The sequence below is a fragment of the Phyllostomus hastatus genome, unplaced genomic scaffold (genome assembly GCF_019186645.2).
Source record: "Phyllostomus hastatus isolate PE091 unplaced genomic scaffold, TTU_PhHast_1.1 phas_scaffold_78, whole genome shotgun sequence".
NCBI lineage: Eukaryota > Metazoa > Chordata > Mammalia > Chiroptera > Phyllostomidae > Phyllostomus > Phyllostomus hastatus.
In genome coordinates, this window is record NW_025334041.1 from 91,077,524 (window position 1) to 91,100,944 (window position 23,421).

Here is a 23,421-nt window from a genome sequence, read left to right on the forward strand (position 1 = left end):
GCTGACTCTTTGGTTTCTTCTCCCCAGTTCTGCAGAGTTCTCCTGGTCGACTTTGAGAAAAACAAATGGACAGCTGATGACCAAGACAATCCTGCTTCTGACACTCTCTCCCTTGGCTGAGATCACAGGGTGCTAAATGCTCTTCCTGCAACAGCCATTACTACTGCTTTCTGGGGAGATTTTGAGCCCTGGTCTGGTGGGGGGGGGGGGGGGAAAGCTGAGCACTTTTGGTCCAGAGCTATGGCAATCCAGTATTAATGCGTGTTGTGACTAAAACATGCAAGACACATGCAAGAACAATACAATAAACAAAATGGAAATCTGGCTTATCCAAATGTGGTTGCAAAATGAAACATCCATTCTGTGAATTGTAAAGCAGGGTTACTTTCATGAGGAAGGCCCACTTGACTGTTGTAACATAATACATTAACTTGTTACTTTCAGTGCTCCTTTTGATGAATGTCTCTTACATTTAGCAGGATTTCTGAGGCCTTCACCGATTTTGCTATCATTTATTTACTATCTACTCATGTGACAAGTGTTTTACCTTCATTATTTAATACATCAACCCCACAGGTCAGTAGTATCATTCCCATTTTAAAAGTGGATATAACTAAGGCTCAGAGAAGTTGATTAACTTCCTCACAGTCACACAGCTAATAAAGGAGCTCTAAACTTAGGTGATGAAGGCTGCCATTACAATTTAGTGGTAATGTACCGTAGAAGCCACCATTTAAGCTTCTACTGCTCACACATATAAAGTTCTGCTGAGAATAATTTGATCCTTCCATTCAGGTCACTGGGCACTAAAGCCTTGTGGACTATTGGGAAGCCTTCTCAAAACACAAATACAAGTTGGGGAGATGACAGAGATGGACTGAAAAGCATGGTCACTCCAGGCCACAGGTAAGTCACGCTGAGGTGACTGTTCTAACAGTTTGCACGATGACCTGGCAACACAGGAGCCTCTGTCAGTGCGGGTGGTGTGGAGGCCCCCACTGGCACATTCCTGCAGTGGGTACCAGGTGTTGGGCTTTTGGGCTGACGGCCGATTTCCAATGAAATACATCATGTGATTTTTGGGCAAAGCAACGTTTAATATTTTAAAATTACTTTTTAGAAATTTTCTTCTTACCTTAATTTCATGTATATATTTTCTTGGAAATAATAATATCCCCTACATATCCCTATTTCACCTTGCTAATTCTGATGAAGATACATTATAATGAATCATGGGAATTTCTTTTATGATCTCATGTTCTACATAAAAGCAGCTCAGCTACTAAAAGGACTGATCCAATTCTTACGGACCAGATTTGAATTCTTCCTAGTTTCAACAAAGTGGAAGCCCTACCAATTTATTTCCTGTGGGCTGAAATACATTAAAATGGAATAAAACTTAACACCCAAACTTACTACATTTTCCCAGATACCAAAGTACAAAGACACCGGGCTAAATTTCTTTTAAATTATTTTATTTTTGTGTAAGCTAAAAGGAAATTTACACACTGAAATCTCAAAAGACCTTGGGCATGCACATTACCCTTGTTCTTCTACATCTCTCTCTTTTTTCCATAGGAATTTCCCCAAACATTTAAAACCCATAGTTTTTACTGTATATACAGCCTGAACCATAGCAATCTATGATTATGTCATTTTACACTGTGCAAAATCCTCAAAAAATAGTGGTATGACAGAACAAAAAAATCAGTAACAAGTAAATTTCATGGTAAGACATTCATATAATTTGGTCCTTCTCCAAACCAAACTGATTTAAAACAGACAAAATCCCTTTAAACCCCTTCAATCAAGTTCTGACAATGATCCACACCCTATAACAAAGGAACAATTGATGAGGTGCCTTGCAAAAGGTCGAACAGCAATACGCCAGATTGAAAAGATTAAAAAAGAGCACAAAAATGCTAACAAAAGCCAGGTCTGAAACAAACCCACCACACACACAAAATTAAAAAAAATATTTAACGATGACTTTGGAGCTTATTTATGACAGCAAAGGTAATTTGACATATGATATGAAAAATCAGTAGGACATTCAACGCAATCTGAAAAGACTGAAGGGGATTTCACAGACAGTGGAGATTTGAGTTTTTAATTTTCTTTTTTTTATTTCAAAAGTTTTGTAAGAAGGACACCGCCAGTGTATTTCACAAAGACATAAATGTATACACCCCAGCAACACAAAAAGAATAAATCTTCAAAAATGTTCACCCCCGATTATTTACATTTTTTTTCTAATATAAATTTAGGACTTCAGTATGTAAATAAATATACATTACTATGTATACCTTTCTAGTGTGGCTTACCAACAAATCAGCTGAACTTGAAATTTATTTTTTAATTACAGCAGGTATGCTTCTGATGGTAGGGAAGGGATGGAGGGAAGGAAAAGCAATCGGAACTGTCTAATTCCTCTCAGTTCTCAGTCTGCTTTCTCCTGGGAGCTTGTGGAAGGTGTTAACGTGGCTGGGAACATCAACACCTTGGCATGCATGAACGTTAAGTCAGGAAGGCTAGCGATCACCTTGATGGCTTCTTCACTGAGGTGCTCTTCTCTTTTCGGTTTCCTATTGACAAATGAAAAATGAAGAGTGTGTTAATGTGACTTTGCTGCAGATCAAATGGGAGAAAGTCCACTCTCAGGGTAGTCAGTTAGCAACCGGTGAAGACTTAAGTATCTTTTTCTCTGCCAGTTCCTGAACCTCATAATACTTTTGTGCCATGTGCTCCCCAGGCCAGACGCCACATCTCTCATGAGGATGCGTGCCTGACGTACGATGCCTGCTACAGCTAGTATGTACAGACAGACACTCATGTGCACCCGTGTACAGCTCGCAGCTTTACTGCTAAGGCTAGGGGAATCTACCCAGGCATACTTTTAAAATGTTATTAAGCAGAAATACAATTCAGAAGCCCTAATAGCACTCCACCCAACTGGACTTCCCCTTGCTCCCAGTGAAACTACCAAAATTACCTCAACATAAAACGAAGTATGTCTGGCACAAGACCCTGTAAGTCATTTTAACCTCAGGCGCTCTTCACCCCCAATGGGGAATTCCAGGAGAGAAAGCCCTCAGCTCAAAAACACCCATCTCAGCCCCACTGGGATGCAGACAGCTGGTTCAAAAGTGGCACCACTGGGGCTGCCGTTGATGCTGAGGACATACACAGGCAGGAGGGCCTTAGGAAGAGGGGAAACTTTAAAATCCTGTGGGTTCTCTAGATGAAGTCTGTTTTACTACAATGGCCCCAGGTACTAGAAATGGGCAGTTTGGTGCCTAGAACAGGTACAAATAACTCCTGGTGACCCATGTCTTCCCAGCAGGCAAGCCACAGGAAATCCCAATAGGGCGTTAAATGTGGCTCGAATTGAGCATAAGATTGTAATCCGACATTTATTTTTTCCAGGAGGTTAAATATATTGAAAGAAATAGTTGTAGTGATAAAAATACTAATTTTAGACCAAAGTTCATTTAAAATAATTAACTCTAGAGACCCTGATCTCTTTTATGATAAAGACAGCTGGTACTCTGTTAGGTGTGACACAGGTTATTCCCGCCACCTAAATACTTTCTTTGTTCTGGGGATGACTAGCAGAAAGTCGGGAGATGATGCAAGAAAGATAGATGCAGGCATTTTTTTTTATACCTAGGCTTTTCTGTTACTACTTTTAAATTCAGGCTAAAATCAAAAGATTTTATAGAATGACTGAAAAATCAAACATCAGACTTTTAGGACCAATGTTCTTCAGGGGGACACAGGTCTGCTTTAGGCACAGTGAAACCATGAGCACCCTGACCAATAATGAACTCACTTCTAGAGTTTTTCCGCAGAAAGGAATAGCACTTATTTTTTTCCCAACTGAATCTACATTTAATTGTACTTAAATGGTGGCAAAACTATTAGGTGGCTGTTTGATGGGAAATTGGGTATCTGCATCATCCTAAAGTAAAACGAGACGGTTTACTTTTTAGTCTCAAAGTGAAAAACACATAAAATGGAAAATGTCAGCCTCTCGCCAATGGTTAATCTTAGCGTCACCAACGATGAAGTCAATGAGACGTGATGTGTCTTCTGATGTGATACACCTATGATGGATTCTATTCTAGCCAAAACAGTTTATCTGACTTCATCAAACCTTTAGATATACTATCCAGTTTAAAGGAAGTAAGGGGGAATAGGGAAATATATTAAGTATTACTTGAAGGAAGCAAACAGAAAAGTCCAGAGGTTGGGACATTCTTCAGCACAACTGGAGTGATCTTCTTCAATAAGCTAGTGTTATAAAACTGAAAACCAAAAGGCTTCAAGGGTAGACATGCTAGGTTAGAAGGGGCTTAAGAGCCGTAACGGCCAGGTGCAACAGTGTTCGACTGAATATTGGTTTGGACAAAGCAGAGAAAAAGGATGTTGTCAGAGAAATCTAAATACAGCCTGTGGATAGATGAGATGAAAGTTTGCCGAAACTGACAGAGGGAGATCACTGGTTGCAAGGAGTTTCAGTGTGGACTATTAAATCTCATTTTTGGTTAAAGTAACACAAAGACATGTGTATTTACATTAAAAAAGCTGAAAGACTATGCAGTAGGAAGTTATTTTTGTTGGCTTGTATTTTCTAACTTTCTACAATATATGTTATTGCTGTTTTTGTAATGGTAAGAGGTCCTTAAAAACAGGAACAACACTGTACCTAAACGGACTTCATCTGTGGAGAATAGCTGGGGTATGGGAAAGGAAGGAACTTCCAACCGAGGAATGGTTGGTAAAGATCATCGAGGGTTTCTATCAACTGCCTCATTTCAGAGGCACTCCTTGGAGGCAATATGAAGCTGTATTTAAAAATATGAAAAATGTTTTCTTTGTGTGTTTATCTGTAGTCACTGTGTACTGATGTGATCTAGTTTTCTTAAAATACAAAAAAATGCTTGTGAAGAATCTGAAAATAGAAAGTTATATCATGACCTTTTCTCAAAGCCAAAGGCAGTGACCTAATTTCAATGTATATTCTCTTGAGATTTATCCTTTTTGTCAAAGGAATACAATCAAGGGTCCATAAATAACCATGCATTTGTGGTAAGATGATTTTCAACAAGGGTGCCAAGACCATTCCAGGGGGGGAAGAAGTCTTTTTAACAAATGGTGCTGGTACAGCTGGATGCAAAAGAACAAAGTCAGATCCCTATCTCATGCCACATTAAAAAAATTAACTCAAAATGGATCAAAAACCTAAATCTATGAGTTGAAACTATAAAACTCTTGAAAGAAAACCTAGGTGTAAATGTTTGTGACCTTGAAGTAGGCATTAAGTTCTTAAGATATGGCATCTAAAGCATAAGCAACGAAAGAAAAATTAAGAAACTTTTGCTCTTTCTCTCCAGCGAGGCGGCGAGGAGCCTCCCCAGCAGACGCAGAGATGCTCATCTTTGTGAGGGCCCTGACCATCAAGACCATCACCTTCGTGGTAGAGTCCAGTGACACCACTGAGAATGTTAGAAGTAAAATCCATGGAAGGAGGGCATCCCACCCAACCAGCAGTGTCTGATTTTTGTGGGCAAACAGCTGGAGGATGGCCGCAGGCTCTTGGACTACAACATTCAAAGAGTCCACCCTGCGCTCGGTATTCATCTGCGGGGTGGCATCATCAAGCCCTCCCTCTGCTAGTTCACCCAGAAGTACAACTGTGACAAGACAATCTGTCACAAGTGTTATGTCTACCTGCATTCCCTGTGCTGACAACTGCTGCAAGAAGTACGGCCATGCCAACAATAGAATAGAAAGCACATTACTGGTTGCCAGGGGCTGGGACAGTGGCAGGTAGGGAGTGACTGCTAGTGAGTATGAGTTTCCTTTTAGGAGTGAAAAGATGTTCCGGAATTAGACAGTCATGACGGCTGTGCAACCTCATGAACTTACTGAAAACCACTGAATTGTACACTGGAGAAGGGTGGATTTTATCTCAGTTAAAAGGTAAAAAAGAGATGTATCCCTTTTGACAACTACTTCTTTGGCTTGTATAAACTTAATTACAGGTCTGTGGCTACTAACTAGCTGGCCACCCACTGACTAAAATGAGGAAGTATTTTTTCTCTGTATTAGAAGAGGTAAGCAAGAAAATGAAGCTATTTTAAAACTAAAAACTTCCATTTCTTTAAAAATAAGAAGTCACTTTCACAGCCAATGTACGGAAAGAGAAGAGCACATGTACTTTCTCTCACACGTGCAAAAGCACTTAGAAGAGTATGGGATCTTGTTTGTTACATGTCAAATTCCCTCTACCTAGACCACTGTTTCTTCACCTTTTCTTACTTTACAGTCCCTCAGTGCTCTTCTACTCTATCTTCTGTGCACTGTCAAGAGCCAAGAAGATTTTGCTGAGTTTTATACTCTATAGTTTACTTAAAAGCTAAAAGAAAAATAAAACAGAAGGAAAACAACAGAGACATTTAAAACACTTTCTAAAGCTATATCTGCCACCCCTTTTCTCTTCCCTGCACAACTGAGAAGCACTCATGGGGACATTTTATAGCATTTCCTTCTAATTGTAAGACTTGTAAATATTTGCACTTCTCGCCATTTTCAAACAGTTCCACAAAATAGAAAATACTAAGTTGACAACTTATTTCCTTTTCAATTTATTGTGTTTTAAATATAGAGCTGAAGCCCTGACTGGGTAGTTCAATTGGTTAGAGCATCATCCTGATACACCAAGGTTGTGGGTTTGATCCCTGCTCAGGGCACATACAAGAATCAATCAATGAATGTGTATAGAAGTGGAACAACAAATCAATGTCTTTTTCTCTGTCTCTAAAATTAATCAATCAAAAAAAGTTCCTTCCATAAATGTAGAGCTGAACAGGTAGTAGAGAGTAATTCAGGGAGCTCCAACAATGGTGGTCACTAGGATACACACTATACTTTAGTTCATCCCATAACAGCACAGAGTAAGGGAAAAAATGACAATATTTTCTTGAACTTCTTGAAGTGACAGAGGAGCTGGAAAAGTTCCCTTGTGTACATACAGCATATTTCAAGGATGAATTAAAAAGTTAGGAGAGCAAGTTAAACAATGTGGTGTAGAGCTCCTCCTAATGGTGCAAAGAATGAATTCTCATCATTGGGACTTCCAAAACTCTAACTTGTTCTTTCAGTGAGACTGCAAAGGAAAAAAGGTAAGGAAAACAGTATGATTGTTCCTACAAAAGACTGCAGTAAAAATAGCAGGGTAAAGCCCAAATAATAAAAATATCAGGGTTTTTTAAAAGTTAAACATGCATTAGCTTTTGGTTAACATACATAGGAAAAAATGGGTAAGAAAATTGTATGAGAAGAATTTCAATTTGAAATACTAATTTGAAAATATAATTTATTTGAGAATAGAAAAAATTAGAAAGTAAGCACAACACCCACAATGGCTTCACTTACAAGTAGGTTCACTTACTAATAGGCTTTAACAGTGCCAAGTAGCATTACATCAAAGGAAAAGGGGTAATGAGAACAATGGAGAGAATCTGGACAAATAAGCACATGCATGCTACAAATCCACCTCAGGAAAAGTTAAGGGTATCCATAATTATAATTATAAAACAAATAATAATGGCTTTTTATAATTATACATATTGACAGCATTAATAATAAATATTTGTTGAATGGGTATTCAAACATTTTAAAATGCAGATGTATCATGGACTTGGGACAGCAGAGATGGTATGCCAATCAATACTTGCTTTTGCAGTAATCTGGCTCATTATGATTAGCTTCTTACTAGGAACTGGCTTATTCTTATGGCTAACGTGCCAAAGCAATGGCTTATTCTAGTGCTTGACTATGTAAAGTTAAAGGTCCTGAATATCCTAAACACAAGGCCCGCATGACATTCCCTGTATCTGGTTCCGACACTGAGATAACTGCTTTTCTAAAGGCATGCCGTGAAGGGGCTCCCAGAAACCTTGATGAAGCAACCAGAGGTGCTGCACATTAGCAAAAATTCAGAAAATAAATAGTGGCCATCACCCTATCTTAACCTTGAAGTAAAAAGATTAGCCTTGTTGACTCTGGGAGTGTGAGGCTGGGTTCCTTCCAAAAGGTCTCAGTAAGTTATGAAGGGAAAGAGGGAATGTTTTTACAGTGGCTTTATGATCTCAATACTTAGAATTAACAAGCAGAATTCTTCTCTACAAAGTTGGAGGTGGGGGAGAAAAAAACCACATCTGTTAGCCCTTGCTAGTCAGTCTCTTCTGAAATAGCCTGGTCTAATGTATCTCATAACTAAACATTTGATACTATTTTCTGAAATTAGGCATTAAATGAATTTTAATACAATATAATGAAATCCCGCAAACTTATCTGCTTTCCCATTTGGGCTGTTTCAACACAGAAGTCAAAGTCAGGGTGTAATAATCACTAAGTGTTTACCTGGTAGATGTGCTTGTCTTCTCTACTGTGGACATGAGTCTCGCAAATGCATCAGTCACTTTGAGGCTTGAGGTGGAGAGTTCCAGCTTAGAAGTTGTTAACTCATACAACTCTGGATCCACACCTTACAGTATAAAATGATAGTCAGTGGTGGCGAGCTGCAATGGGTCACTCAATTAGCCACAATCCAAGATGCAAAAGGCAATTATTCTGTAAACATCTGAGTCTTTTACAAGCATAACACATCTTTACTACACTGTACCATTATATTTGTTTTTTAAATTACAAAATCTACTTTTGAGTCTTTATAAAATAGGAAAATACTTTCAAAATTCCTCTTTGGTATAAATATAATCTTTATCTAACATAACACCATCCAACACTTCTGAAAATTCTATCTGCTATAGAAAACTCTCTCAATTTTGGATTAGTTTGAATTATGAAAGTTAACATCTTATCAACAGAATGCACATGACCTGTTATACAATAGAACACCTCAATTTTTAAACTGATTAACCTCATTTTTTGAATCTCCCTTTCCTCCTACCTTCTTGACCATTTTCCTTCATTATTTTCTTCCACACCAAAAGATTTGGAAACTAATACAAAATTCCAAATATGGTAAATGATTTGGTTAGTTTAAATATTCTGACAATCTGAGGGTATAAGATATTACTCAAAACATCAAATTATTACTAAAGATAAATTATATACCATGTTGTTCTTTCTAAGATGTAGTAGGATATAATATTTTCAGAAAAAGTGAAAAATAACTATTTCCGGATAAAATAAAAATTGCCTCAAGAGTTAATTATATTTCTATAGTCTCATATCTAACTCTAGCAGCTAACAGTTCAAATATCTTGTTAAACAAATTCAAAATAAAATTATGTCAGAGGATTAGATTGTAAAAGTCTACAAAAATCCTCTCCTTATATGACTTTAGTAAACTATACATATGTATTTTATATCTCAAATACACATTTATATTAAATATGACTATGAGAACAATGAAAAAACAATTAAATATTTCAACTCAAGCTAAACTTTAGATAATAAAGATAATCAGATTAAAAAAATCTCTTAATTGTACAGTCTTCTTGGTCCCAGCAAATTACTTGAGAGAAAAAGTTCCGCTGTTTCAGGGTATAATTGAAAAATTTCTTATAGCTTTATCAATCGTTACTTATTGTTTTTAAAAAAGCCCTGATGATCAGCTCATAAAATATAAATGCACATATTGCTATTAACAAGTTTTTTCCTTTTGGTATATTTCAAGATTAAGGAAAAAACCCAGAAACTGCCTTCTGTTAACCAACTTTGCAGATGACTAGCAGATGTAAACAGAGATCTCAGATGTTTAGAGAAATCAAACAAGCAGAAGCAGCTTCCACAATTACCATGTCCAACAAGGGAGGAAGGCTATAGAAAATGTTTGTTGACTCTCCCAAGTTCTTAATATTTCATTAAGGAGCAGTTTCAAAATATACTAGAAGGCCTTTTCTTTATATTTTTATAATACTAAGAATATAGGCAGCAATTAAACTACAAAAAAATTACAGATGCCTGTAAAGGGACCACATGAACCCAGAGTATCTCTTTCCTCCACTGTGACAGGTTAGCTTCTAAGTAACTACAAAATTTCAGGATATGTCTAATGAATAATGCCGAATAAATTGCATTCTAACTGGCAACAGGAAAAGTGTTGGTAAAAATTTACTTGAATTTGTAAAATACTGGCCACTCAGCTGTCAAACAGTAAAGTAGGAGTTAAAAAACAACAACAAAAAATCAAACTCCCGAAGCTCAAAACAAACACTCATAAAAAAAGAAAAAATAGCATTGTGGCTACATTTTTCAAAAACAAAAGAATTACCTACTCTATACTAATAATTAGAGAGTAATTCTTTTTAATGGAAGAGTTTTTTTAAAAAACAAAACCTTAATGAGGCACAGTTTAGTTACATAACTAAAGCTAGCCAACCAAGTTCTATGCCAACCTCCTAAGTCTCACACACAAATAATTAAATAACCGCAAGCTAAGACAAAATGACTTTCCCAGAAACAAGTCAGAAAAGGTGCAAGCAAGTGGTGAAATGGAATACTAAGGAAGGTGTCAAGAACTGCAGCTCGATGGAAAGTTTTAACAAAACCCAATAGCAATAAAAAGAAGCCAAAGCAACTTTGTAGTAATCAAGTTTATACAGCAGCTAGAGCATATTAATGAAAATATGGAACAAAAATATTTAAAAGGTTCCAAAGTAATGAGGACTGCATTTGACCATGCTAATTTCACTTCCATCACAGCTCTAAGCTTCTGAAATGCTTGCTTTTCTCTAGCTGTGTATACTGAGCCTGGTTATCAGGTCATTTCTGTACATCTTCATATGGTTAGATTATCTGCATTCCTATGGATGGTTTTTAACAAGAGTTTGAAATGTAACCAAAAATTAAATTTAAACCAGATTTTTAGGCATCCAAAAATAGTGGACTTGTTTATATTATAATACATACAGTCATGACAAAACAAAGCTGAGAGGAAATTAAAAATGGGAGCTTGGTCATTCATTCTTGGGACTACAGCAATAAGGAAATCAATACACACTTTTTCCCCATTAAGTATTAAAAACAACTAATTAGCTCACCCAGGTCATTCCATAGATCAAGTGTATTTAGAAGTAATGTAAGTAAATAGTGAAATATCATTTTGAACTCAAAACCAGATACAGATTGTGTTTTTCACATGCTTGCAAATCTTGGAAACAATGAACATGATAACCAGGGCTTAAATTTGAGGAACCGAGTCATTCTACCAAATGGCCTTGGACCTTCCTTAGAGCAGGATCAGATTTCCAAAACCAGACCTTGGAGAAGGGCATCCTCATTCCAGGCTGACCCTTAGCTGACTGATTTACGCTCCCCCATTTCCCATCATGGCACCTAAAACTGCTGGAAGTAGGTGGCAGGGTTATCTAGTTGAATAGAACCAACCCAGCAAATTCTCAGGAACCAGACTGGCTGTGACTGGACACTAGTGGGGACACAGAGGGATCCTCGCTATGCATTCTGGGCATCAACATCTATATATAGCACCCCAGTGGCATCTGATCATCAATGGGCATGATTACCAGATCACAAGTTGGGATGACAGAGTCATTAAAATCGTAGTAAATAAAATATAAACATAAACATAAAAATGCCATTATATTTTAATCTTTTATTTAGTTAGAAAATGACAAAGTACATTAGTTCTTTGGTCAATGAACTGAACTTTTGCAGGGCTGAACATTAATTTAACAGGCACTCCAAGTAAGGTTTAATTTCTAACTTTTAGTATCTCATAGCAACTATTTTCTACTACTAACTTTTGTAACTTTTTTGTCCTCCACATGGAAAACTAACAGTATACTTTCTATTTAACAGCTACATAAAAACAACAATAGTTCTATGTTGGACTAGATAATGAAGTGCTAGACTCCAACATTTTGGAACCTAATTGTACATTCAGCAGCACTAATAAACAACTAATTGAATGCTAGCATTTGTAAAGATTCTACTATCACAAGCACTACAACGTAAAGTCATCTTTGTGTACTAAAATATTCTTATATCTCTAAACTTTTATTTTTTCAAATGGCTTTATAGAATATGCTTTAAAAAAATAAGCATGTAAAATATTGCATTTTTCATTTACAGGAAAAAAACCCCTGCCTTTAACTAAGGACATGAGGGCAATTTTATTCCTAGAAACTACTTTGAGCTCTGAACAGTACATTCTGAGAAAGCTTTCCGTAAAATACATCTCATGTAAGTCATTTGCTATGGTCAGCGACTAGAAAATACAATAGATAGGTGAAAGAAAAGTACTAGAAAGACATCATAGAGAAACAATCTACTTGTTTCCTTGTTTATAGGAAAGTCAAGTGATGTGGTCATGCTTTTAGTAAATAAACTATAATTGTGGTTTTAACACTCTGCTGACCTGGGATTGTGGTGCTGCTGCTAGAGCTACTGTCATCCACGGGCCCAAAGAAATCAAGGTTCAGGAGAGTGGAACCTCCACTAGCTTGAAATTCAGTGACCGTGTTGGTAGGCAGCCACACAGAAGGTAAGCCAAGGGAGGAGGGGTTATGTGTAAAAAGGGGTAAGACACACACTTGAACATGCAGGTTATAATTAGTAGTCATTACATATTTTTAAATCAACATTAAAACAATGTGTACAGTATTAGTTTTTCATTACTAAGGACATTTCGGAAATAACAATTTAATTCGATGTACATTTTCTCATGTACAATGTAAATAATTTAACACTTAGTAAGATTTTAGTTAGAAGTTCAGTTCTTTCAATCAAACTCGAAGCCATACCAGAAAGACCAAGGGGGAAATATACCCGTTAAAGGGAAACAATACTTGTATTTCAACACAATATTAAATCACTGTACATGCCCAAATCAATCTTCCATGTTAGTAATATTGGTTTCCAATTAATATGTTTTTAAAAGTGACAAAGTTTTCAGTTTTAGGACACACAGAGATGCATTAATTTAGTTTAAAATGAAGCAACATAATAAGGAATGTCATAACTGCCCTACCCTGATGTGCAACCTCAAGCTGTACTGTTCCCCTTTAACTCTGCAACAGCAATCAGAAATAGTGTACATTTTTAAAGAAGTTGTTTGTTAATAAAAAAGCACGAGGATTTGACTAAATTAAGACACCAGACAACAGCAAAAGGTTCATCCAGGCTTTCCTTCAGCACTGTTATTCAATCGGATGCTTTCCCAATATCCCAGGACCCCCACTCCATGGCAAAACTGACAGAATGACAGGTGTTCAGGCAATGGCTCAAACGACTGATGAAGTACAGGAGTAAGAGTAATTGTCATCTCAGGGTGCAATTAAAACTTGTGCTGTCGGCACACTGGAAAGCTTGCATTTTGTGTTATTTCAAAGACCCCACATTAACTACAATAAGTTATTTCTTTTTCAGGAATTTCTCTTAAAACCATGAGTAAAACCAGTATTTCTGGAATTACCTACAAGTATTTTGAGATACGTTTTAGAAAAGGATCATGGAAATCATTCACCTTCCATTTGCATATAAGTGCTCTATAAAATATTATTAAATCTGAAAACTACTTTGAGTCGGTAAGTATGGGTCTATTTGCACACTGTATTTGGTTAATTGTGCTTTGTGCTTTAAAGCGGCCTCTAGTCGCAAGAATTTACATCCAAGAAAATTCTATAAATTAAAACTACAGAAACTAATTTCAAGGAAATTGATCTCACCTAAAATATCATTTAAACTACCTAGATAGTTGTAAAAAATAAAGAAGCTTTTTGACTTAAGATAAAGAAACTAAAATTTTACCTAGCTACTTACTACCTATATTTGGACATTACTAATGTTAATAATAGTAATGGCTAATTTCTTGAGCAATTACTATTCAGAAAGAAAGCCTGAATTTCCAAAGATAAGAATAAGAAGTTATGTTTAAACAAAAAAGGAAATCAGCAGAGAGAAGTTTGTCTGAACTTTGTAGCTTTCTTAACTCTAGCTCTGGTGCTAGAGGCTCTACGGAGAGACGTACCATCTAAAGGGTTAGTAAGGCCACTGCTACTCCAGTCAAACTGGACGGGTGGTAGAGACTCCTAGAGTTGAAAACCAAAAAATCAAAATTAATCAGTACGAATTGTAGCAAAATGAAGAATCCTTAAAAAAACCACACAAACACAACTATTACAGGTAGATAATCAGACAATAAATTACCTAAAGACAAAATTGGGGTAATTTACAATTTCAGAAGGTTATCTACAAATATTAACTCAAACTGAAATTGCAAAATTTATAAACGGTACAGTTTGTTAACATTAAAATAGTTTCTGAGAAATGGAGTTATCTTTACATTTCAAACAGGTATTTATGGACTGTTTCTAGGTCAAGATTTCAATATACTCTCAAATCATAAACTATTGGCTTGATTACAATAAACACATTAAAATATTTTAAAAAGTCACTGACTTTTTTACTAGTGTGATTAACTTTAAATGACTAGTTACTTAAAATTTCTTAACAGAGAGTATAATACAATAGAAAAGGTACCCTACTAAAAATGAGGAAATTTGGGTTGAGACTGAGCAACTATGAAGTAACTGGTTGTATGACCATGTATGGTTAGTTTAGTTGGTCTCATTATACATGAAATGAAAAGGTTCAAAGTCCACAGTCTCTGGTTCTTTACAATTTTCCAAATTGTACACATAAGATGAAAAGTAGTACAAAACCTTTTTAAAATGAGTATCACTTTATTTTAGGACTATTTTTAATGAGAAAAAATTGTGGGTTTTGGTTTTCTTTCTTCTTTTACTTTGAGGTGGTGTTATCAACACTTACTGAAATAACCCTGTGTTTTATTAGACTCTTAATATTGACATGTTATCTTTTTTTGTACTCCTTTACTGTATGCATATGTACACACTGTATTTTAAGGTAAATACTATTAAAACTTTGTACTCATTTTTTCTTCTGTGTAGACAGATACTGTTCCTCGTAGGAAAGGAGCATGAATCCAAGATTTTTGAAAGTCTAAAATCATAATATTATAATAACAATTGTCTTGATAACTGGAATACCAATGATACATATGTTACAACAAGTATCTTGTCGCCCCCAGATCAGGTCAGGACTGGAGGGTGGGCAGGGTGGGGGGGAACAAACACAGCAAAATGCTAACATCAGTGGATACCAGGGGTTAGGAATGGTTGTGGGAGTGGGGTGAGGTGGTGACAGTGGGGGTGCATATTGAGGGAGTTCTTTGTGGCTATGGAAGAGTTCTGTATCTTTATTGCAGTTGTGGTTCTATGAATCTTTCCGAAGGATACAAATGCCATGGAACTATACACACATATTTTACAAATGTCATATTGCTGGTTTTGATATTATACTGTAATTATGTAAGATATAATCAGGAGTGAAACTGGTGAAGGCACAAGGCACCTTTTCTGTATTATCTTTGCAGCTTCTTGTGAATGTGTAATTATTTTAACAAAAAATGCTGGTGAAAATCTAGTTTATAACCTGCTTACAAGACTGATAAACACCATTTAGAAAAGTTCTTCTTTAGCTGACCTCAAAAACAAACAAAAAACTCTACGCATTCCAACAGATTCAACTTAAAATATTCTCCTCCTATATCAGTGAGACCTTTGTTACATTCAACCTTGACTAAATGGACAAAACCCAGTTTATGCAGTAACAAAATTTTTTTGATAAATGGAGCAAAGCTCTTTCATTAACATGTTTTATCTAAATGATGTCAAGCAGTTGGACTTAGAAATATTCCAGTGATTTGCTAGAATTTTAGCTTCTCATGCAGGTGTATGACATTTTAAAGACATAGCCAATAATACAGGGTAGGGTAAAAGCAGGTTTACAGTTGTTCATATAGAAAACAATACAATAATTAATAAATAATACAAGACTAAATTCTGTGTTTTGTGTACTCACAACTATAAACCTACTTTTGCCCCACCCTGTATAATAATGAGGTGTTAAACACAAATCAACACTTTGTGGAAATGAGACTGATGAAAAATAGGACATCTAAGCAATTTTGGCTAATGACATTGATGAGAAAAAGCATTTTAGAACAACTTGAAGCAATGTGGTATGAATGATTACTGTAGAGACAAAACAGGGTCATAAAAAGAGCAAAAAAAAAAAAGGAAAGGAGACTAGAGATAGGAGACTTAGGTTCTCTGGTCTTAGCTGTACCCCTGATTTGGGGTGGGTATGTATCACTTAGCCTTTCCAAATATGTTCTTATTGTAAAAGGAGAGCACAATGATAGATAATAATTTTTTTCTTCTAACTCTAAAATTCTGATTCACAACTGAAATGGCCCCATCAAGTAGCCTAAAAGAGGAATTTTGTTAGTGGTGAGTAGTGAATTAAATGCTAGTCAGAAAGTTGAGTGTACTCAGCAGTGAATAAAGGGTGGTTGTAAGTATTGATCTGACTAAGATGGAAGTCAGTAATGACACTATGGATAGTGTGAGCTTGAAATTCAGTGGATAAGGATTTAAAAAAGGAAAAAAGACCCCAAAGGAATCACTATTGCTTTGTACACATAAGCTTATGTGTACTGAAAAGACAGCTTCTTTTCAGTTAAAAGTATCTTCAGAAAAAAATACCATTAACAGTTGCTGGTAAGACATTAAAATTCCTAAAGAAGAGATGCAGTGGCTACAAGATTAATGAGTACAAGAAAGAACAAAAAATTCAGTGGGTACCAAAATTGAGCTAGAATAGACAGATCAAAAAGTATGTAATCATAATAAGAATTATGCAACTATGCCAAGTTTGAAAGTCAATGTTTAGTGTTGCCAAAAACAAAAACTTTATGAAAGGAAGGTTTGGTGTATACATATATATATATTTTTTTTTTAATAAGATACTAAACAGTTTTTTCCTGACACACATTTTGTTAAGCTTCTAGCACTAAAGACTATAGCTTTTTCACTGAAAACTATGACTAGCAGGAAGACATAACAGCATCACTGCATGGCCAAAAAGTAAAGTAAAAGTAACATACATGTTGCATGCCAAAAAATAGCGGTGAAAAAGAGCACTTTGTATAAAGAAATTCTTTACAATGCATATTAGATGTCTGTAAAACTTTTAACCTGCATCACGAGCATGGAGTCAAGCAAAGATCATATGATTTAATGATGGAGGTCAGGCATCTCAGCACAAAATCTGATATGCATACTGAAATCTGTTGGAGTATGTGTATGTCAGAATGAAGACTTACACAGCCTTAAGTCAATTCAGAAATAAGTTTGAACAGCTTCTACTGGGAAATATTATTTTCACTGGTTCTCAGAAAAGCCTAAAAACTAAAGCTGTTAAGGATCACAAACTATAGCAAAAAAAGGATAAAATAAACTTTTAAATTCACTATTTATGTATGTACTTTAAAAAAAAAGAAATATGTGCACTAACAATAAAAAGATTAAAAAGATCTTTTTTACATAAGTAGCAAGAGACCAAGTTCCATCTTCTAACAAAAAAGTTAGATATGCTTAAATGTTGCTAGAAATTTCTATGCTTGCCTATAAATGGGGAGATACCAATCCTTTGATTACGAGTACATAAGGGCGTATGTTCATGAATACAAATGGCAACACACCATGGAGCTGCAACTAACCTCCACTACGTTAACACACATTAAGTCTTTCATGACATGAGCATGTTCGTATTAGGGCATCTAGCCTACTTTTAGTCATGTCTATTATTGTATTATATAATAAAGATATATATGACTAGAATTAAACACATAAGATCAATCAAATTAGCAAGGGGCAAAAATGATGGGTGGTAGCTAACCCTGATAAAATAAACAATAGTTTATGGGGCTGTAACACATGGAAGTGGATAGATGGAGAAAAATGGGGGAAGGAGAAAAGCAAAACTAGCAACAAGTGGCCTCAAGTGAGAACAGCACCATTTTCAGTAAATGAACCAGCACTGTGAGAGTAAGAGTGTTGATTAAGGCAGAAGTGGAAATGTGCTGTGGGAGAAGTGATTTTGGAATGTGCATTTAGAGAAGGCAGCCCTGGGAGAGCAGTTGATATCCAGAAGGCAATGAAAGGAGGGTAACGAAGGACAGATCTTTCTATGGAGACGTTTTACCCAAGCAATCTTGCCTGTTGTCTAGACATCGAGGCCAGGAATTTTATGCATCAGGCCTCCTTGTCCACGAATTCAGTGCCAGCTGTAAACTGGTTTCAGTGCAAGTTGTAAACTCGTTTTAAAGGGATTTTTTTCTTTATATTTTATTCTCACCCAAGGACATTTTTTCATTCTTTTAGAAAGACAGGAAGAGAGAAAGAGAAGCATTGACAGGCTGCCTCCTATATGCACCTGGACTGGGGATCACACCTGCCTCAACCAGGGATCAAACCTGCAACACAGGCACGTGCTCTGACGGACAATCAAACCAATAACCTTTTGGTTTCTGGATGACACTCCAACCAACTGAGCCTCAAGGGGATTTTAAGCCATGCTCAGGTATAAACCACAGTGGCACACAGCAGTAATAGTAGATATTTCTTGAAACACACTTGAAAGGGCAGAAACTTGCTTTTACATCATTATTTTCTAAAGTAGGTTTTTCAAAACATTAATGCTACAGGTGTTAGGACTCTTTTCCCCTAGTCCCAACAGTAAAGGTCTTGTGGCTAAGTTAATTTGAGACATGCATTAAAATTAAATAGGGTTATTTACTACAGGGTTTTTCAGAGTCCTTAATGTGTGTGTTGTGAATCTCCAAGTAGGGTATGATATGAAGTAATTTCCCAAACTTACTTCACCCTGAAACCCTTTTTTAGTGGCACTTCTCTGAGGTTAGTATTTAATGGAGTGCACATTTTGGGAAAGGCTGTCCAAGCATACACTTCTGTGTTAGATACAACTGAAGATGATATTTAGGTTAAAAATGACAAACACAGCAAGGACATGATTTCAAAATGGTAATATTCACTTAAAAATATCAATCTTCTGAAAAACAGTATTTTACCAGCACTGAATCAGTTTCTGATTTGATATGGGAAAAATATCAAATCAGATATTTGGTTTGAAGCAAACTAAAATGGCTATTTTTCCCCAGATAAAAAGTGAGAGGGGAGGCTTTAATATTATACATATTAGACTAAAATAAAATTTTTGCTTAAATGTGCTTAGGAGGTAAAGAATAAGAAAGGTAAAAGAGCTTTCTTTTTTTTTATTTCATAGACTTTTATTAAATATCGCATCATTTTCAACCTGAGTAACAATTTCACCCAAACTCCCCAAACAACAGTTTTTGATGTAATAAACACACCCAAATTTTGTTACTTTATGAAATTTTGCAAGCTTCAAGAAAAAATACATAATAGCAAACTTGATCCCATTTTTTTGGAAATCCAGCACTTACCAGATTTGTGTGTCAGTAATTATGTATGACCATACAATGGTCAAGCTGTGAGGGATTTTTAGAGATGCTTGTTTCAAAGTCTTCCTTTTACAGGGAAAGAGACTAAGGCTTGGATAGGTTTAAAGGACTTACCCATAACCAGCCAGTCCTCAATTTGTGCCTTTCTATTCTTGGAAATTAAAGATAATTTGTTCACTGTATTCCAAGAAACGTTACTTAACAAGTAATAAAAAATCACATCCATTAAGAAGTCAAATTTTTAAAATACCTTAAAAACTAAGTTATATATCAAGGGAAACAACAGTGTGTGTGGACATATGAGTATAGCTATGCATGAATCTATCCACACACAGATATTTTTACCTGGAATTGGTCAGATGCACATGTGTTCATTTCTGGTGACATGGTGGTTGTCTGACCGATGGAAGCAATTTTTTCTGCAGCAGATAGTGGTTTCAATGGTTCCTTGGTGGGCTCTAGCATACCCTGAAAAAGGTGTATTAGCCATTAATTGGGGGGGGGGGGCGGATATCAACTTACAAACTTTACAAGAAATTTAATCTATCAAAAAGCAGAAAGGAAAAAACAGGTCATTTGGAAAGTCACTAAAAACAAAAGGAACCATCTGTAAATTTTGTTTAGAGAAAATCTTGCAGCACAATGATGGGAAACGTTTCACAATAATACCTTGGGAACACAAACTTTTTGAGGTAAGAATTTGTATTTTAAATCAAATTTGTTTCAAAGTGCCTGGTTATCACTGCCACATAAAAGCAAAACCCCAAGTTGTGGTGGTGGGGAAGGGGAGAGTCTAAGAGGCAAGCAGAGCAGTATAGTAGATCCTGGCCCTAATAATGCAAGAATTTTGTGATGTTTCAGACACTGAATCTGCAGGAGAGGGCACCCTTCATACACGTTACACCATGGTGGTGCCTGGAGAAGTGAGAGCTGATTTTAAAACATGCTATCAAATGTGATGACACCTACATGCTTCACTGTGAGTTTAGTGTTTGATTCTAGCTCAACTAAAAAATGGGAGCCTTAATACTTAGTTCTTTGGACTGGCAAAGCAGAGACACATCCCTTTCAGTGGGGAAAATGTCTCACATGTTCTACTAGGTGTGTAAAAATCTAATATACTTTTTGAGTAAGACATTCAGAATGAATGTAGAAACAAAGAGAAAAAATCAGCATTTCGCATCAACACTTTACCAAACACTAATAATAATGGGTAATAATCCAGGTTACTGGCCTGAAAAAAGCCAAGCTTTTACACAATTTAAAATAATACTTGATAACCTCTTGAATATTTATCAATCAGACCCAAATAAAAATCTCCCTTTATTGTGAGCTAGGGGTTGGGGCTGGGCAGAATTAAAGCCACTAAGTAAATAGTGTTAGAGTCTGTAAATTTCTAAAAACAAGTTTTCAGGAGAACTCCCTCTCTCTAAAAATAGGGCATAAGCTACCTAAAGCAATTTACAGACTGAATTCATGAATGCATGGTCTAATACTACCACGTACATTATACAGGCTTTCTAGTGTGCCCTTTCACAAGGAAACTATGCATTTGGCAATTACTAGTCTTAGTCAACTTTTTAAATGTGAACGATCACTAAACCAGTGGTTCTCAAAGTTATCCCTGATCAGTAGTTTCTGCATATTTTCATCACCTGGGAACTTGTCAGAGGTGCAAAATTCTTGAGCCTCGCCCCAGATCTACTAAATAAGAAACTGAGGGTGGTATCCAGCAATATGTTTTTAACAAGTCTTCCAAGCATTTCACATTAAAGTCCAAGAGCAATGTGTTTTTAACAAGTCTTCCAAGCATTTCACATTACAGTCCAAGAACCAGTGACTTAAATAATCATTTCAGATACTATTCCTCCAAATGAGAAGATGAGATCAAAAAATACTGAACATCGCATGCTTCATGGGAAAAATTAAGGTATAATTAAAATATGAACCCAGTGATGAAAAGAATAAATTTCTAAATGTAAGGCATCTCCAAAATGGATGAGATGATGCATTCACTAAGTCAACTTTGGTATATTAAAAGTTTATAAAAATGGTAAATTATTACTAATAAAGATAATAAAGCATAAATATTTGTCTTTAACTTCTAACCAAACTTCAAGAACTGGCTAATGTGATGAGCCTACACACAAGCATTAAGTAGGTTACTACTGAATGAATGAGACAATAACAACTTCTAGAATGCTTCTCTTTGAGAAAAAAGGAAGCATCATATATAACCAAAACATATTAGAAGCATATAAAGAACCAAACGCTAGCAAAATGATCTGGATTATATTTACTCACAACAGAAAAGAGTATAGGGATAATCAAGGTGTTTTGAAAATACAAGATAATTATTTATTAAGGAGCAGAAACTGTTAAGAATGAGCACAAAAAAGGTTTTTGTCCAATTCCACAAAACAAACAAAACTACAAAAACAGAACAAAGCAAAACAGTCTAATTTGATATCAATAATTAGAGCTTATTCACAGAAAGTTTTTAGATTAAAGAAACGTCAGGTTCCACAGCAAATTCATTTTTACATGCACACAAAGGGCTACAATTTAAATTCCACACCAAGAGTTTCTTAGTTTTTTATTTGTTTCTTAAACATAGTATTTTCCCTTATTTTCAAGTTATTGGCAAAAGAATTTAAAAATAGTTTTAGTTAAACAGATTCGGCATTTTTATTTACCAATAACTCAAAGACACACAAAAAAACCACAAACATATCCAACTTTAAAATGTGACTGAATCTTGATAAGGTACAGAATGAAAATTCCTCAGTTATCCTGGACTACCTGGCATATCTAAAAAAAAAAATTCAACACATTTAAAACATTAATGGAAAAGGTAAGGATCAATTATGTGCCCTGGTCATTTTTAGTTACTATAATTTGGTATTTCCAAGCTTTTATGTACATCCATCATCTCAATATTTCATGATTTAAATTCATCACAGCTGGACTAGAACAAACGGTACCTAAACCTTCAGATATTTCAGCTTCTATTTAAAAGCAAATTTAGGAAAAAAGAAAGAAAAAAGAGAGACCTTTAGAGGTGAATTTTACAAAGACTTATGAGCACTAATAGGACTAAAATAAAAGTGACTTTCAATCTAAAACAAAAGTCTGTAACTAATAGAATACAGAAAAATATCCTTGGATCACGATTTAAAGGGATTTATGAGATCAAAAAGGATATTATATTTATCCCCTTAATGTTCCCATACTAAATGCCCTTAAAATACTTTCCATGTCATACTATGTAAAATGATTTCACAGAATAAATGCAGTAATGATAAGTACACACAGAAAAACTTTTGTACTTACCAATCCTGCTGCATACATGGGCACTATAACAGGTTGCTTCTTATTGCCTGTGAAGAGCTACACACATGTGTTAGAGAAAAAGAACATAAATTTAGAGAATGATCTGTCATATAATGGAATGCTTTCCAAAATGTACTTGCAATGCTTTACTATATACATTATAAATGATAAATTGAAAAAATTGTCAAATTGCCCATATGGGGTTGTATTTTTGATCTCCTAGTCCAATTATTTCATTTTATAGTTAAAAAAACACATTAAACAACTTTTTCTAAAAATAGGAAATGTTGACTGGAGAAAAATTTAGATTTATGTTTAAAAGTTAGCATATTTAAAACACATGAACATTTAAACCAACAAATATTTATTTTTCTGAGGAGCTAGTCTATCACTGCTTGAATAGAAGTGTAACCATCTAAAACGTCCATAGGTTGATTAAAGGATTTTCCAAGATACTAACAAACTCACAATGTTTCGGGTGTCTATTCCCAAGGAGCACAAAAGCTTCTTGTTGCTATGGGAGCCACCCCATTGATATCTCAAGCCATGTGCATCGTGGATATCCTGTAGCTCGGCCCATACATCCAGCAGTTCCCTGTAAAAGGTCACAATCAAGCCACCAATAATGGTTTACTCAATAGCTTTCACCATGAATTCTACTT

At 35.6% G+C, this 23,421-nt stretch overlaps 1 protein-coding gene and 1 pseudogene across 4 annotated transcripts in view; one reads left to right on the forward strand and one right to left on the reverse strand.

Annotated features, from left to right (window-relative positions):
- Positions 1–1,454: 1,454 nt before the first annotated feature.
- AFTPH (aftiphilin) overlaps positions 1,455–23,421 on the reverse strand; it is a 63,631-nt gene continuing 41,664 nt past the window's right edge. For 3 of the 4 annotated variants that reach the window (XM_045827176.1, XM_045827177.1, XM_045827178.1), the window contains 7 exons: positions 23,228–23,354; positions 22,760–22,816; positions 19,772–19,894; positions 14,024–14,084; positions 12,413–12,496; positions 8,431–8,554; positions 1,455–2,585 (listed from right to left, as the gene is read on the reverse strand). In XM_045827176.1, the coding sequence (XP_045683132.1) occupies positions 2,441–2,585; positions 8,431–8,554; positions 12,413–12,496; positions 14,024–14,084; positions 19,772–19,894; positions 22,760–22,816; positions 23,228–23,354 (721 nt within the window). In that variant the 3' untranslated portion in view covers positions 1,455–2,440. The remainder of the gene's footprint in view (positions 2,586–8,430; positions 8,555–12,412; positions 12,497–14,023; positions 14,085–19,771; positions 19,895–22,759; positions 22,817–23,227; positions 23,355–23,421) is intronic. The other variant, XM_045827179.1, reaches the window with a different exon arrangement.
- On the forward strand, positions 5,432–5,925 carry LOC123811163 (annotated as a pseudogene).